Here is a 15,755-nt window from a genome sequence, read left to right as displayed (position 1 = left end):
CTTTTAATATGACCATGAAGCAGAGCTCAGTACTTTATTCAACCTGTTCCATTATAAGGCATTTCTATGTTAGGGATTTTTGTTGGTGGTGGTGGTGGTGGTGCTGGTTTGTTGGTTTCAATAAAGACCAGTTTGCAATCATCCTAGAAATTTGGATTTTTAGAAAACTTCTGAGGACTCCCATCAAGCCTGTTGGTATCTGGGTGTGAAGTCAATTAGTGCTAGTGGCTAAATAGAAGGAGTAAATATATGTTCTATGGTTAGGATTGGGAAACAGGAAGAGTGTCTAAGTGCTTGGTTAACAGAGAACATGTCTATTGTAGTCTGGGATCCTGGGGCAGTCCTTTCCATCAATCTGACATAACCAATTATTTAGGGATATACTCATGATGAAAAATTAAAAGGTAAAGTGGGCATCATAAATATTTCTGGACAGTTTATTATCTCCCACAGAAAGCACTAATATTGTTCTCTTCCTGAATCCATCAATTTATTTCTTCAAGGATGTTTATTCATCTATTGTCAAGGCACTGTACCGAAGACACAAATGTGATGTGTTCAATCTTAAGAAGTTCATTGTTTCATTCAATAATTAAGGATCAGAAACTTAACATAAAAAGAAGACAAACTCCTCTGTTTTCTCATTCATTCTATGGAAACTGTTTGCTATGATCTTTTTTTAAATAGACTTGTGTATCACAGCTATGGGTCACACACTTGGTATAAGGCCATGAATAAGACACACATAGTTAACTGAATACAATAAAGTCAGGTAGAGTATTAGGATCTTCAGTTTATGTCCTTCAAAGGTCAACATGGGAGATTCCATGAAAGCTCAGAAAAAGATACTTAATTTAGCCTCAGCATGGGATGGGGAATGAAGTAGAGAAGACTCCTCAAAGAGATAAGCCATGAGCCAATACTTGAATAATAAACAGAAATTAGGAAGGTGAAGAACACTAAGAAAGATGGAAAGAGGAACAGGGTAAATTGTCAGATTTCAGTTTTCTGATCTTGTAGTCCACTGAGTTGAAAATGCCACCAGGTGTCCCTAGCACTATACAGTGGGGAGCAAGTCTTACAGGACTACATCCATTTCTTACATTGTTTTATGTGTTAACAGGAAAGCAGTTTCATCTGTGATGCTGGGGATACCGTATAACCACACAACAGAAAACCCTGACACCTTCTTCCTTGTGGGCATCCCAGGTTTGCAGTCTTCACATCTTTGGCTGGCTATTTCATTGAGTGCCATGTATATCATCTCTCTGTTAGGAAACGTACTCATAATGACTGTAATCTGGATGGATTTCACTCTACAAGAGCCTATGTATTGCTTTCTGTATATTCTGGCTGCTGTGGACATTGTTATGGCCTCCTCTGTGGTACAGAAGATGGTGAGCATCTTCTTCTCAGGAGACGGTTCCATCAGCTTTAGTGCTTGTTTCACTCAGATGTATATTGTCCATGCAGCCACATCTGTGGAGACAGGGCTATTGCTGGCCATGGCTTTTGACCGCTATATAGCCATCTGTAAGCCCCTACACTACAAGAGAATTCTCACACCTCAATTGATGCTGGTAATGAGTGTGGCCATCACTGTCAGAGCTGTCATATTTATGACTCCATTGAGTTGGATGTTAAGTCATCTGCCTTTCTGTGGCTCCAATGTGGTTCTCCATTCCTACTGTGAGCACATAGCTGTAGCCAAGTTGTCATGTGCTGACCCTATGCCCAGTAGTCTCTACAGTGTGATTGGTTCATCCATTATTGTGGGTTCCGATGTGGCCTTCATTGCTGCCTCCTATCACCTGATTCTCCAGGCAGTATGTGGTCTCTCCTCAAAGAATGCTCAGCTGAAAGCATTAAGCACATGTGGCTCTCATGTGGGGGTTATGGCTCTGTACTACCTACCTGGGATGGCATCCATCTACGTGGCCTGGCTAGGGAAGGATACAGTGCCCCTCCACACTCAAGTGCTGTTAGCTGATTTGTACCTGGTCATCCCACCCACCTTAAACCCCATCATTTATGGCCTGAGGACCAGACAAATACGGAAGCGAACATGGAGCTTGCTGATGCACTGCCTCTTTGACCACTCCAAACTGGGTTCATAAACACATTCTGTTCAAATCTCGAGCAATCAAGATGACTCAAGATCAAGCATTCAAAGACGTCTTAGAAATCTGTAGAGCTGGTTTGGTGTGCCTAGCACTATAAAGAGTTCTAAGATGAAGCTATAAAGTGTATTCTTGTCCAATTTTCCGACTTCTAGAAGAATGTGTATGAAATGATTAATTTTCTGACATTTTTAATGATTTCAATCAACTAGTATCTGTGTGTAAGTCTGGGCAGAGAATATAGATTTGGGGTTTTTCTTTCCTTAGCTTCTGACCCTTATTTTCAAATGAGTATCAGTTGAACCAACTGTTTGGCCCCTTACACCTGACTGATTTTTATCAGGATTATTAATTTACTCATGTGATTACTATGGATGCAACTGTTAATATGTAACCCTGCCTCCTGGCCCAGTGATGAATCCACTCAATCTGGGTCTACTGGGGTCATGTGCTTACATGTGGACCACAGTCCTCTAGTCAAACTGAGTCCCAGTTTATCTGAGGAGATATAAACTTGGGATCACTGGCTATGGTCATTTTCTAACCCGTGAACTTGCAAAGAGAAACATGTTCCACAGCAAGATAAGCAGATTAGCAAGATGAGATGAAGAAATGGGAGTCTCTTGTTCTCTGATTCCAATTCATTTTGGGCACCTAGGTGCATCCCTGTTATTAAATTCTGTAAGATACTTCTATATCCTTTCAATTTATCCCTATTGTTAAGCTAGTTGGAGTCAGCATACTAATCACCAGCTTTTTGCTTTGAAGTAACAGAAGCTAAGGCAATGTGAGTTTGATTGTGGACATCTTTCTCTTTGCTTCCCAGTCTGGTTCTGTATAACTTAACTGCAAGGCATAAAAGAAAGGGATCAAATATAATATAGGTCTTTTTTCAACTGGACACCACCATGGAAATATGTTCTGGGATGAGACGGTTAATAGAATACAGTATCAGTAACGAAGCTGAAAGGTCCCTATTCTTTTCCACATTCCAGACATGTATTTGGTCTTTGTTTTTATTTTTCCCTTTTGGAAAGTCTTAAAGTGAATAACCAGTGTATATTGAAAGAAAAAGATTTCAAATGTAAAAGATACATATATTTGACTCTGGTACATTTGAAAATCTTAATAAAACATAATTTCCTAGTAGTGTTGATAACAAGTTATTATATCTGAGTCTTACTATTTCCTTGCTATTGATGGAGGATACAATGTTAATTCAAAGAAGACATTAAAGATTAAAGAAATAGTTATTAGAAACCACATAACACAATATCTGACATATTGTCTGTACTTAAAATACACCAAATAGATTTCTAATTCCATACTTTTAAGGAGCAGTTCAAGGCACTATTGAAAGTGTATTCCCGTGTAGGTCAACAGTCATGTGATAGCTGTTCCAAACAATCTGCTTAACAACTTGGCATCCATCCCTTTTGCCAGTACTAAATTACTTGCCTACCTAGAATGTATTCTATTTCTGAATACCAGTGAAGTAGGAATCAGCTTCTAAAAACCTGGTAGTGATGCACTGAGTTCCCAAAGAGTATGAAAATGAAACTCCTCCTCAATGTAAAAACAAATCAACATCATGAGGTGGTTAAATGCATTTGATAAGATTTCTATTTTGAAAAGTCACACTGTTGTTTCCCTATAAGCACCCAAAGAACTGTTGTTTCCCTATAAGCAACCCAAACAACTATGTTCGTCAAATACAAGAATATTAGATATGGTAAAGAATGTGATGTAGAGCAACAAAGGCATAGTTCAGCCTGCACTCAAAACAGTAATTTCTCCCCAGCATTTCCCTCAGAAGTCTGCCCTGCTTTGTGTTTCATTCACACTGGTATTCCCTGAAACTAGCTGGGACCCACTGTTAGTGCTCAGATATTGAACTACATACTTCCAAAGTGGACTAGTTTCCTGCCATGGCTACCCCCAAACAGAAAATCCCATGCTTCTCCTAATAGATGAGATATGACCCCTGTCCTCTCACACTAATCAATATATGCCATTTAACTAGTGCCTAGGACCCACAAAGAGTCTCAGTGTTTGGATCTTGAGAGATTAAAATACATCCTGCTTGAAAAATGGGAGACTGGATTTCCTGTAGGGAGTCCAAGAATTCTCCCTGTCTCTCTGCAGGACTATTTCCCCCTTTCAGTCTTTTGCCTCAAGGCTCAGGCATTGCACCCCTTGTTTCTCTGCTAGTAGAATAAGGATGGGCAAAGCTTATCCCTGCCTTGTAGTGAATGATCTCACCTAGATGGAGGAGATATCCTAGACATTCAAGGGAGTGGCACAGACACTCTTTTCTGCATGACCCCCTGCTTCCTCCTTTTCTGGGCCACTTTTGTGATTATCTATTGAATCATGTTTTTTTTCAACAGAATTATAATTAAATACCATATAGTTGTTCACACCCCTATCACACAAAAGCTTTTGTTTTGATTCTAGGCATATGAATGAAAGTTCCCTCATTTAAATATTTACACACACACACACACACACACACACACACACACACACACACAGTGCTAGACTGGGCTAAAATTGTGAACCAGACAAATAAGGTTCTTGTCTTCACGGTGTTCTTAGAAAGGAAGTATAAGCAGTTATCCTAGAGAAAAGGGTTTTCATATACTTAAGAGTCAATATTCTTGCCTGGTCTTAAAAATCAGACAATATGAAATAAACAATGTGTTTAACCTTGTACTTCTCACAGGTAATCATAGCCCCCAAATCAGCTTATAAAAGCAAAAAAAAACCAAAAAACAAAAAACCCTTCCCAAAACAGCATGTTAACAATGAAGTCATTCCACTATTCAAGTCACTCTACTTTTATATGATTTTATCAGCTAAAAATCCTTTTTCTAAGAAACTTTCAGGATTAGTCCTAATAAAACCATAGTAAAAGAACAACACTGGTTTGTTTCCTAGCTTCTTCAGCTAAGCGTCCATGGACATAACTGGAAGAACTTCCTAAAAATTGATTTCTCAAGTTTATAAACAATTCCCCAGGGAGTTCCCCTATACAAAGACATATGATCCCTTTAATGGAGGTCAGCTCAAACCTTTGCCAAGACCAGGTCTGTGACTTACCAGTTCATTCCTCTCCAAGCAGAGAATGGAAACTTCTCCCCTTCTGCTAATGCTTGAGGAGTGACTTGGAAGCATAGTGGGCAGAATGAGTTTATTTCTCCATTTTAGCCTGTTTTACCTCTTCCATATGTGAACAACCAACACAGTTAAAGTAGAAAGACAATATTTACGCTTCTTTATTACAGGAATTACTTTGCTTCTCCCTATACCTGACTTGGTAATTATTTTGCTGCCCAATCCTGACTCAACAGTCACTACTGTCAAGCTTCCACTACATCAGAAGTGGTGTTCCACAGCACCACGGCGACAATGTTGATGTACACATCAGAGCCCCTTGCAATAGGCAAGGCCAATGGTTTCCACATGCTTGTCTTGCAATTTATCTCCAGGCACAAGCATTCCCACATCATACACTTAAGCCCTGTAATGTATTATTTTTGGCACATATAACCATCACTCTAAGGTCAACAGCCCAGATACATAGTTTTACTTCCCTTTCATTATAACGTATGGCTCCTAAGTTGGCTTTTCATGCCCTTTCCTTCTTCTGTCATAGATTTAGAGAAGAGAAAGGCAGACTATTATGTAGTTACCAGAGCCATGAAGAGTCCCTTGGTGACAAAAAGATCCAAACTTTAGCCCAACTAGCTTGTTGGTGAGCCTTCTTTCCAGTGCATCTGTTTTAAATTTTTCTTTTTATTATTTCCATTCTCTACCCTGTCACAGTCCCCATTCTAATCCAAACAATAACACATACAATAGATGCACAACATATCACGGTGGCCCAGAGTCTGCCATTGGCAAGGGACCTTTCTGTCTAACGGGCTAAGATTATCAGGAGAGGCTCTACGAAACAAAGGCACTGCTGTACGGATGCTGGCTCTAAGCAGGCAAGGCGGGAAGGCTACTGCAGGCAAAATCCATGGCCTGCCTTTCTCCATGCCTGAGAAAGGAAAAATACAGGATGGATCTGAGATCTTCAAAACAATCCTGTGAGTTAGGAGGCTCTGCAATTTCTATACCCACTTTTCCATTGAGGACACCTAAAACCCTTCCAACACTGGGATGTTTCAGACCCAACTATAATGAATAATATGCAGACAGGTGACCCGAAAAGCAAGTCTGTCCATCTTGTTTCATTTGAATGTGGGAAATACTTTATAAGCTTTACGATCTTTTTTCAACCGTTTTGTGAGAAGTAATTTACTGCATTTAAGGCCACTTCAGTTTTTTCATCCACAAAATGAACACAAGAACAAGGCTCACAGGTTTTCTGATCCTGACGCTTGGGAGAAAAGGCAGGACCGCGACACAGATCTCCTTAGGTCTGAGATAGAGTGACTTTCCCGGCTTATGCTCAAAGAGGGGTTATGCATATTGGGGTGGCCTGTGCAATGCTGCAAGGCACTTCTCTAATTAGGGGGTCAGAGAGTTGGGGTCAAATATGGGTTGCTCAGTAGCAGCAAACCTCAGGCAAAGCATCCTCAACTAGTATCAGCACAGCAACCAGCTCTGGACATGAACAAGTATCTTTTGGCTTTTTAGCAATCCCTACGCAAAGGGTTTCCTCTAGGTTGGATCTACTTCATCATCCTTGCTGACTTAATTATGGCACCCACAGGGACTGGGGAAGAGGAGCATGAGCTACAGAAAGGACAGAGTCCTGACTCTCACAGCAACACGTTACCTTACAACTGCTCAGATCCTTGCTCTTAGCCCTGTCATGCTTCCCTCACTGGGGTGCCATGCTCATTTGACTGCACCTCAGCTTTTTCATATGAGTAGGTTAGTGAGAGACCTTGGCCCAGTAGCAACAGACTACTGGGTCAGGCGGAGGGCTCCCTGGATCTTAGACTCAGCATAGTTCAAGGGGATCCTTATTGGCGGTGGGCCCTCCAAAACCTGTGTGGGCCAGGTGACACTCCAAGGCCTCTGGCTAGGATGGTGGCCCTCTTAGTCCTCCCCGTCCAGGGAGCAGATGGCCAGAGGAGCTGTGTTGTTCGCTCCAATGCTGTAGCAAGGACTAAAGTAGGGCAGGAGACGCCCGGGGAAGGGATAGTGGGGGAAAGTGAAAATATGGGAGCCATTGTCAGTCACATTGTAGAAAGAGATATCATGGGCCTCATAATCCAGGAAGACCCCCACCCGGCGGGGAGGGACAGGCAAGGACAGGAGTGGGTATTCATCGGTGCCTGCTCGGTACTCATTTCCCTTCCGCAGCCTGATCACCCAGAATCCATAGTGGGGGGATAAATAGACCACCTCCTTCCGGTCTACATTTTCCTTACACACTCCCAAGCCCCATTCCGACCTGTCTCCCACTTCCACCTCCCAGTAGTGCCGGCCTGAGGAGATGCACTGGCTTCCCAGGACGATATTGTAGCGGTAAAATCTCTCAGGATTGTCAGGCAGTTTCTGCTTGGTGTCTCCATAGTGCACGCATTTTCTGTCCTCAGACACAACGAGGCGAGAATAAGCGGTGTCTGGATCCAGGCGCACATCAGCTGGGAATAAAGATCCTGGTTGGAGACACTGACATGCAGCAGAGGGTGTGGGCATGGTCTGATAAACACAGCCACAGGTTTCTCAGAGACGAGCAGGACCGGGGAGAGTGGGGGCATCCAGAAGGCACTCAACCATTTTCATTCTCTAGGAGGGGTCCCTCCCACTGCCCACCATAACCTCTCCTAGCATTCGTTACCTGCATATGTCTTCAAAATCTCTCTTAGCCCCAGCACACGACAATCTGTCTTTAGCTCCAGGGAGACTGGTTCTGGCCTCTGCAGACTCCAAGACTTGCTCCTGGCAGAGAAGAGGTAAACTTTGGGGCCAGAAGTCCTGCTTTGCTATATGGGCCTTCCTTACTATAGGAAAGACAGGCTTGGCCAGAGATAGTCAGTGGGGTGCCCCTCCCCAGCAACACCAGGCAAAGCAGAGATGTGATTATTTGACTGAGCCTGAACGGTTTGTGGCAAGAGAGAACCCTGGCATCCCCGTGCTGGGGGGAGGGGCAGATGTGCATTTGGCACTGGGAGAGGAAGCAGTGTGCCACAAAAGAGGAAGGCAGATACTCAGGCTGAAGCACAACTGGAGACATCTGCGGTCTTTGTTCCTTTTTTGGGCAATCACCTGAGACTGCTTAATTTATAACTTTGTCTGAAATTCTTAACACTTAAAATGAATTTGAGTACAAAGGAAAAAGAATGAGGAACAAAGCTTCTTTAGCAAATATAATGAAAGATGATGCTTATGCACCACTCTTCTGTGGGTGCTGGGTCTATGTTCCTTTCCCACTTCTGCCTCGGGCCCGGGCCCATTATCCCCTTATAGGGCTGCTTAGGGGCTCCAAGGATGGAACATACCTGTTTAAGACTTCCTGAATACCCTAGAAGGAGGAAAAAAAAAAAGCAGCATATGAGTGTTATTCCTCAGATGGACCAGACAGTAATGAGCTCTGGGAGGGGGTTTCTCTGAAGAAAGGGAGGTAGAGAGCAAGGCTGGACTTAACTTCAGGCTCCACCTTGGTTCCCAGGCCAGAGGGTAGGGGCGGGTATTATGCCAGAGCTGCCTAAGTGCTGTCCCACCTACCAGGCGACAAGAGGCCATGCCAGGGGTAGAGCAGCAGCATAGTGGAGGGGGCGGTATATGGGATCCACACCTGGTGGGCACAGTGCTGACAGGTCCCACTGAAGACTAGCTAATCTTCTCCTAGAGTCCCACACCATCTTCAGCTCTCTTTTAGAGTGCCCAGAAAAACCCGCCACTCACCTGCAGCATCCAGCGGACAGGCCTCTGAGACCTCTCTTCCAGTTCTGCAATCATCCTCCACAGCACCTGGCTCTGCTGGACGAGCTCATTATGATTCTGCTCCAGTTTTTGCACAGTCTCTGCCTCTTCCTGCTCTAGACTGGCCAGAGCTGCGGCTGCTTCCACCTCCAGCCGCCGACCTGGAGGCTGTGTTTTTTTTAGTAATCGCCGGTATTTCTCAAACTCCCACATGATACTCTGCTTTCGGGTTTCCACCTGTATCTGGAGAGCCAGGCAGGACCAGAAATCAGCACTGATTCTGATAGGACCCCCCAGGACTGAGGGTACTGGCACATGCACACACACACACACACACACACACACACACACTCTGGAATGTGTGGGTACCATGCATCAGGCACTGCAGAAGCCACAAGAAAGGAGACTGTTTTGCCTAGCTCTCTGTTTTGCCTATCTCTCTGCCAGCACATGCTTCTGGGTCCCTATCACTACTCTTACTGGGCCTAGTAGGGCCTAGAATATTATTTTGGTACTATATGCTCTAGGCTATTTTCTAGTCTCAGAATAATATATTCCATTTTCAGAATAATGACCAGAGGGATTGCACTTAGGCCTCTAAGGCAGTGTAACTTAACTACACTGTTAACTTCACTCCTTACTGATACCCTATCAGTTCACTATGCTTTCTTAGGCAGGCTGAGTGTTACCCTCTGTGGTTCAAATGTTCTCGTCCTCAAATTTATTACAGGGATGATTTTCTAATATTTTAATAACTTTTAGTAAAAATGCTCTACCTGGGCAAAGTGAAAACAGAAACCAGGCTTTACTAAGCATTATATAATTCTTACTGCTGTGAACTAACAACACATACCTGAGTCACATGGTTTTCCTTTCTCACATACGCAGACATAAACCCAGAGGTTATCCCTTTATCACTACCAAGAAACTGGAATTGGGAGGGTACATGGCCTGCCTAAGGTAGAGCATGCTGGTTGGAGAACCCCAGGCTCTCTGACTTCAACACCACATTCTGCCTCACAGAGACAAGGAAGAAGCGACCACAGGCCAGCTCCCGGACAACACAGTGACCATCCAGCCTTCCTTCCCCATGTGGCAACCTGCCTTCCAGGTGGCAGTTCGTTTCCTCTCACCAACTTCCAGCTTCCAGGCCTCATCTTGCTCTTTCCTCAGATGCTCCAGAGCCTTGTGGAGTTTCCACTGAAAGAAGGAAAAACCTTGTGAGGACACATCAGGCAGCCCAGGTTGATGATGAGGCTTCCTAGTATTGGCAGGTGATTGGAAAACAAGCATCCCTTGGGCAATGGGCCAGAATGAATATCACAGGGGGAGTGATTCCTGCCCAGATGACATCCAGGGCAGTTTTCCAACCCACAATCATGTCAACTCCTACAGTTTCTTAGTTTCTGTGAAGTAGAAGTAAAGGTCCATCTCCAACCTTAAACATTCCTATCCATGCTTATTTTTATCCGTATCTGCCTTGTTATCTCAAGGCATCTTAAAACCTTGTTATTCAAAGTGTGGTCCAAGAGGGTTAGCAGCAACCACATTACCACAGAGTTTGCCAGAAATGCAGAACCCCAGCCTCACCCCAGGACTACTGAATTAGAACCTGAATTCTAGCAAGATTTTCAAGTGGATTGTATGCAAATTATAGGTAAGAAGCACTATCCTAAAATACTGCAACAGTAGTATATTGTTGGAAACCATAATGTGTTCTGATAAAAATATTAACCATTTTATTAAAGATTTACCAGGTGCCATATGTGGCTTCAGCACTAAACCTACATTTAGTACTCATGACCCTGTAAGTATTATCCCTATTTTATAGATAAGAAAACTGAGGCTTAGTGAGTGAACTACCCAAAGTCATTCCGCTAATAAATGGTTGGGCTGGGATTTAACCCAGTTCTCTAACTGCTACGCCTATATTTCACTGCCTCCCTGTTTTAAAACTCAAAGTAAAATGAGTGAGTAAATACTTGTAATTTTTTAGAAATTATTCACGCATAGGAAAACACCTAATTCAGGGAATTTGTCATACACTCTTACCTTCTAACCTTAACTTCAAGAAAGAGAATTAAGACCAGTATTAGATCAATGGATCACAGTCACTGGGATAATGAATCTGATAAAGACATGGCAGCGTGGACATCTGGAAGCTGATGAAGGTAACAACAGAAACGGAGTAGCAGGTGTGACAGAAATGACCCCTGCCCCCCAAAAAAAGAAAGGGTGGGGAGAGGAGAAAGAACACTGGCTGAAGAGCAAGACCTGAGTCCTGTCCCTTGTTCTTCCTTTACTTAATTTAACTGAAAGTCAGAGACATCTTATAAAGTTAGATTACTCCCATTCAATCCTAAATAATTCAGCCACAGTCCCTTCCAGCTCTAAAATCAATGATCATGGCCTCAAATTTCTAAGCCTCAGTTTTGTTTATAAAAGAGGGAATTGAAGTGACTGCCAAATGACTATTGGTGACAGTGTGAGGAGTCTGGGTTCTGCAGGTTGCAGCCTTGACTATCTCATGCCCAAACTCCTCCAAGGCACTTGGGGGAGCTAACCCAAATTGGCCTCCTTCAAATTCTCGGTATTGAAAGCATGCCTGGATTAGGCATTAGCCATGCTGGGATCAGGGAAGGGGTGTAGACATGGGAGGTTCCCATGTAAGGAAAGGTGTGGCTCAATTGCATCAGGGCCCCAGGATCTGTGGGTGGGAGGAGCCAAAGGAGTCAGCTTTCATTTAGTCTCTGGGGCTCCTGGTCAAGTTCTAGATCTGGAGATAACCAAGAATGGGGCAGGGAGAGACTGGGATGGCTGGCCTCCCATCTCCCACCTTATATTCCCAGGTGACATCCTCCATGGATACGACACTGTGGGCCTCATGCTCAGGAGACTGGCTGCAGGCCTCACAAACGATCAGTCCATCCTCTTTGCAGAACATCTTTAGCTGTTCCTTATGGAGCTCACACACATCACCCTTCAGTCCCATTCCTGGATGCAGCCCCAGCAGACGAACTTTTTCTACAACATTGGCCAGCTGCCAATTGGGTCGCAGGTTCCTTGGCTGGACTGGAGCCCGGCAGAGGGGACAGGTGTAACCCCAGTTCTGGGATTCTCCTGGGACCTCCCACAGTCCAGAGAGACAGCCATGGCAGAAGCTGTGGCCACAGTCGATGCTCACAGGCTCCTTCAGGAAGGTCATGCAGATAGGACAGGCAACTTCTTCCACCATGGCTTCCACCAATGCTGCAGGATCCATGGCTCCTTCTCACTCTGTCCTCAGACAGCCAGGTAGAAGTAGTCAAGGCTGAGAAGAAGAAAAAGAAGAAAGAAGTAAGATAAAAATGTTCTTCTGTTAAAGAGCATAGGGATCAGCAAAAGGGAGAATTAGTGACTGAGAAAAAAAAAAAACAACCCAACAACCCAACAACTTCCTCCTTTGGGTCCTTTATTGATCTTGGTTAACGTAACCGGTGGCCTTCCCAACTGAAGTTCTGACTGGGTCACATTACCCATACCACTGTAGAGACATCTGGGGATGCCTAAGTGAGTGGATATTGGGAGTTTTCTGTTTTCATTCATTTGGACATCTCTGAATCTCCTCTGAGTTTGCTCACCAGACCATTTCCACCCTACTTCAATCACACTCTCCAAATCAGTATTGTTCCTCTTGAGCTTGGGAAAGGTCCCACAAAATGTGGTGTTTTAGTATTCAAAATAAGGCCAGAAATACCCCTAGCCTTACTCTCTAGTATGTTTATATGTATATATATTTCAAGGTGCAGAAACGGTAATACAGTAGAAGACCATTGCCTATATGCTCAGTTTGTTCTCCTGTGTTGCACACTTGAGTATAAAGAATATAAAATGTATGTAAATTTCTCCACAGCCTCTAAACCCCTGCCCATTTCTCTAGCACTAGCATTCACTAAGTTGCCAAGACACTCTCCTTCACCTTCAGTGATATGTTTAGAAGCAGAGATGAAATAATACCCATTGGAAGATAAAAACATAGCTCATTTGATGATAGTCAAACCCATATTGATGGAAGTCACTACCTCAGCAAGAAACCTGAGATTTCTGTCCAGACCAGATATGAGTATGGAACTTGAATGATCAATGGCAGGCTCTTGGCTCAGTAGACAGTATTTCTTTGTTTACTATCCAAGTTTGTGCTACTGCCTAAAATCTATAAAGGGAAGAACCCTGTAGCTTAGTCATGGCTGTATCCTCCACACTTAAATGGTGCCTGCCATGCTGCTATTGTTGAATAAATAAACTAGCCAGACAGGAAATAGCTCCTAGACCTAAAATCTTTTTATAATTTGTTAGGTAATTGAGAGCATATTATACAGTAAAAATAATAGCAAACACTCCTCAAGCACTTACACTGTGTGCCAGGCAATATTCTGAGCCCTTTACACAGATTAACTCAGTTTATTTCACAACCCTAAATCAAAACATTCTATTGTTTTCATTTTACAGATGCTTGGTCCTGGGGTCCACCATTCTATCTTGGGCAAATTACTTAACCTCTCTAGCTTCGAGATAGAATAAAAATTCAAGAGAGAGAAACTGGGTGCCTGGGTGGTTCAACTGGTTAAGCCTTTGGCTCATGTCACCTCAGGGTCCTCAGGGATCAAGCCCTGCATCAGGCACCCTGTTTAGCAGGAAGTCTGCTTCTCCTCCCCCTCCTCCCTGCTTGTGTGCGTTTTCTCTCTCGTAATAAGATCTTTTTTAAAAAGAGAGAGAGAGAGTGAAATCACTGTGATTTAGGGTAGTCCAGTAGGTTTCCTGAAGAACCTTAAGTAGTATGTAGATTTTGCAGAACTCTCTGTTACAGGCTAGCAGCAGGTCACGCCTTCTCATTGGCCTCTGTGCCTCCTGACCGTCCACCTCCGACTATCACTGCCAAAATGCAGGACCCAGTATCCTCAAACCTAGTTTTGTGAAATCCCTAACCTATGGAGGTCCTCTCCTGGTTCCCCACCATCAGTCCAATAGGGAAGCTCTCTCTTTAACCCTGAAACAGCAATTGTGCCCAGTTAAGCAAAGAGAGAAACTTCCACTTTCTTACAGACCCCATGTCCCTTTATTCTACCTCACTTGGGTCCCTGCTGTTTTCACAGCTTGAAATGACTTCTCCATGATCCTACTCTTAACATCATCTGATACACACACGTTTATCACCTTACTTCCCACACCGGAAGCTTAACAAGGATAGGGATATTCTCTTACTTTGTTCCCTACTATATCCCCAACATAAAGGAGAGTGCCTCAAACATTTTTTGAATATGAAAGAATTAAGTGTAAACGTTGAGGTCTGATAGTAGGTTGGGAGTGGAAGTATCAATATCCAGTGGAGCACTAAGAGCTACCACCTAAGGGTACAAAGATCAACAGGAGAACACCAACAGAAATCGAAAATTGAGAAGATGGTGGCAGTAGGAAGGTGAGGTAAAGAAATATCAAAACGATACATCAAGAAATGAGGCAAAAGCATATTTCAGATTTCTGAGTCATAAAAATTTAAACGTGAAAAAGTTCAAAGTGGTGGCCTCCGCAAGGACTTAGGGTCACGTAGCTACTTTTGCTCTTCCATATAATACCGGCTTTATTGATTTATTTATTATTATACATGAATTGCTTTGACAAAATTTTAATTATTAAACGTTTAATTGCTTCGACCTTGCCTTTACGAGGGTGGGGAGCCAGTGTGGGAAACACATTTAAGGGCGGGGGCCAGAGCGTGGAAAAGCCTGGGGAGGAGAGGCCAGAGTGAAGAGAGGGGCGAGGGCGGCCGTGACCCCCGGGGAGTTCTGGAGCAGAGGGGGATGGTAACCTCCCGGACACGAGCAGGCGGAACAGGGCCCGCGGACAGCCGGACAGCCCACGGGTGCGGACAGAAGAAAGTGAACCTGCAGGACTTCCGACTTCAGAACAGGCACAGCTGTCCACCCGCCTCCCTCCTCAGCCGGGTCTAGCGCCCCGCGGCGGAAACCGAACGTGGAGACTCCCGGTTGCCACCGCCAAGCGCTCCCGGCGGCACAAGCGCCCGCTCAAGCCACCGCAGTACTTACCACCCGTGGAAGACGAAGGCCCCAAAACGCCCGGCTCCTCTGCTCCCGCAGGGCTCCCAGGCCCCCCCCACAGGCCCGGAGCCAATGAGCGGCGGGCAGGCCCCGTTTGCCGGATCGCACGCCGCCGGCGTCTTTGTAGGAACAGCCAATCACAGACAGGGATCCAGACAACTCTAGCCAATTGGAGATAGGCTCTCGGCGTGCTGGTGTTTTTTATCTCTGCTACGTCGTTTCTTCTGGCTCCTTCCACTCGGAGTCATTTAAACTGTGAAGGGGCTCAGGAGTCCTTCTCACGTTAGGGGGAGGCTGCTGGAGCCCTGCCTTAACAGAGGCCCCGCTGACTCTCGACCCACGGGACACACTCAGTCTCACGCTTCTGCTCTGACGACAGAGCGAGCCTTGTTCCTTCCAGGTAATAGCACCGGAGACCTAATGCTACTCCTTTCCCAGTTTTCTGTGTTAAACTTAGCAGCCTATGAGGTCAGTCGCGTCTGGTTCTGTGACCCAATTTAGTGCGGGGCTGAGCACTCATGTGCAGTTTCTTGAGAGATGAGCGACCTCTCCTGGCTCCAACTGCAGATACTGGGTTCTTAGTGAAAAACAAAACAAAACACCCCCCCCCGACCCCCACCCCAAAGCCCTCCTACGTTTTCCTGGCAAACTC

The 15,755-nt window shown here is 44.5% G+C and overlaps 2 protein-coding genes across 2 annotated transcripts; one reads left to right on the top strand and one right to left on the bottom strand.

The window, feature by feature from the left end:
- The first annotated feature begins 648 nt into the window (after positions 1 to 648).
- LOC111159513 (olfactory receptor 52I2-like) lies at positions 649 to 4,621 on the top strand. Its single transcript, XM_022522036.1, has one exon. The coding sequence runs from the start codon at positions 1,143 to 1,145 to the stop codon at positions 2,115 to 2,117; it is 975 nt and encodes a 324-aa protein (XP_022377744.1). The 5' UTR covers positions 649 to 1,142; the 3' UTR covers positions 2,118 to 4,621.
- LOC111159512 (tripartite motif containing 68) lies at positions 4,619 to 15,148 on the bottom strand. Its single transcript, XM_022522035.1, has 7 exons — positions 15,092 to 15,148; positions 11,845 to 12,318; positions 10,113 to 10,208; positions 8,991 to 9,251; positions 8,585 to 8,607; positions 7,924 to 8,024; positions 4,619 to 7,726 (listed from the first exon to the last, which is right to left on the bottom strand). The coding sequence occupies exons 2-7, from the start codon at positions 12,268 to 12,270 to the stop codon at positions 7,176 to 7,178; spliced, it is 1,458 nt and encodes a 485-aa protein (XP_022377743.1). The 5' UTR covers positions 12,271 to 12,318; positions 15,092 to 15,148; the 3' UTR covers positions 4,619 to 7,175.
- Positions 15,149 to 15,755: the final 607 nt, after the last annotated feature.

The sequence above is a fragment of the Enhydra lutris genome, unplaced genomic scaffold (assembly GCF_002288905.1).
Source record: "Enhydra lutris kenyoni isolate GAN:26980312 unplaced genomic scaffold, ASM228890v2 scaffoldscaffold68, whole genome shotgun sequence".
NCBI classification, from domain to species: Eukaryota; Metazoa; Chordata; class Mammalia; order Carnivora; family Mustelidae; genus Enhydra; species Enhydra lutris.
The sequence above is the reverse complement of the archived record's forward strand: the minus strand, read 5'-3'. Positions and strand labels throughout refer to the sequence as shown.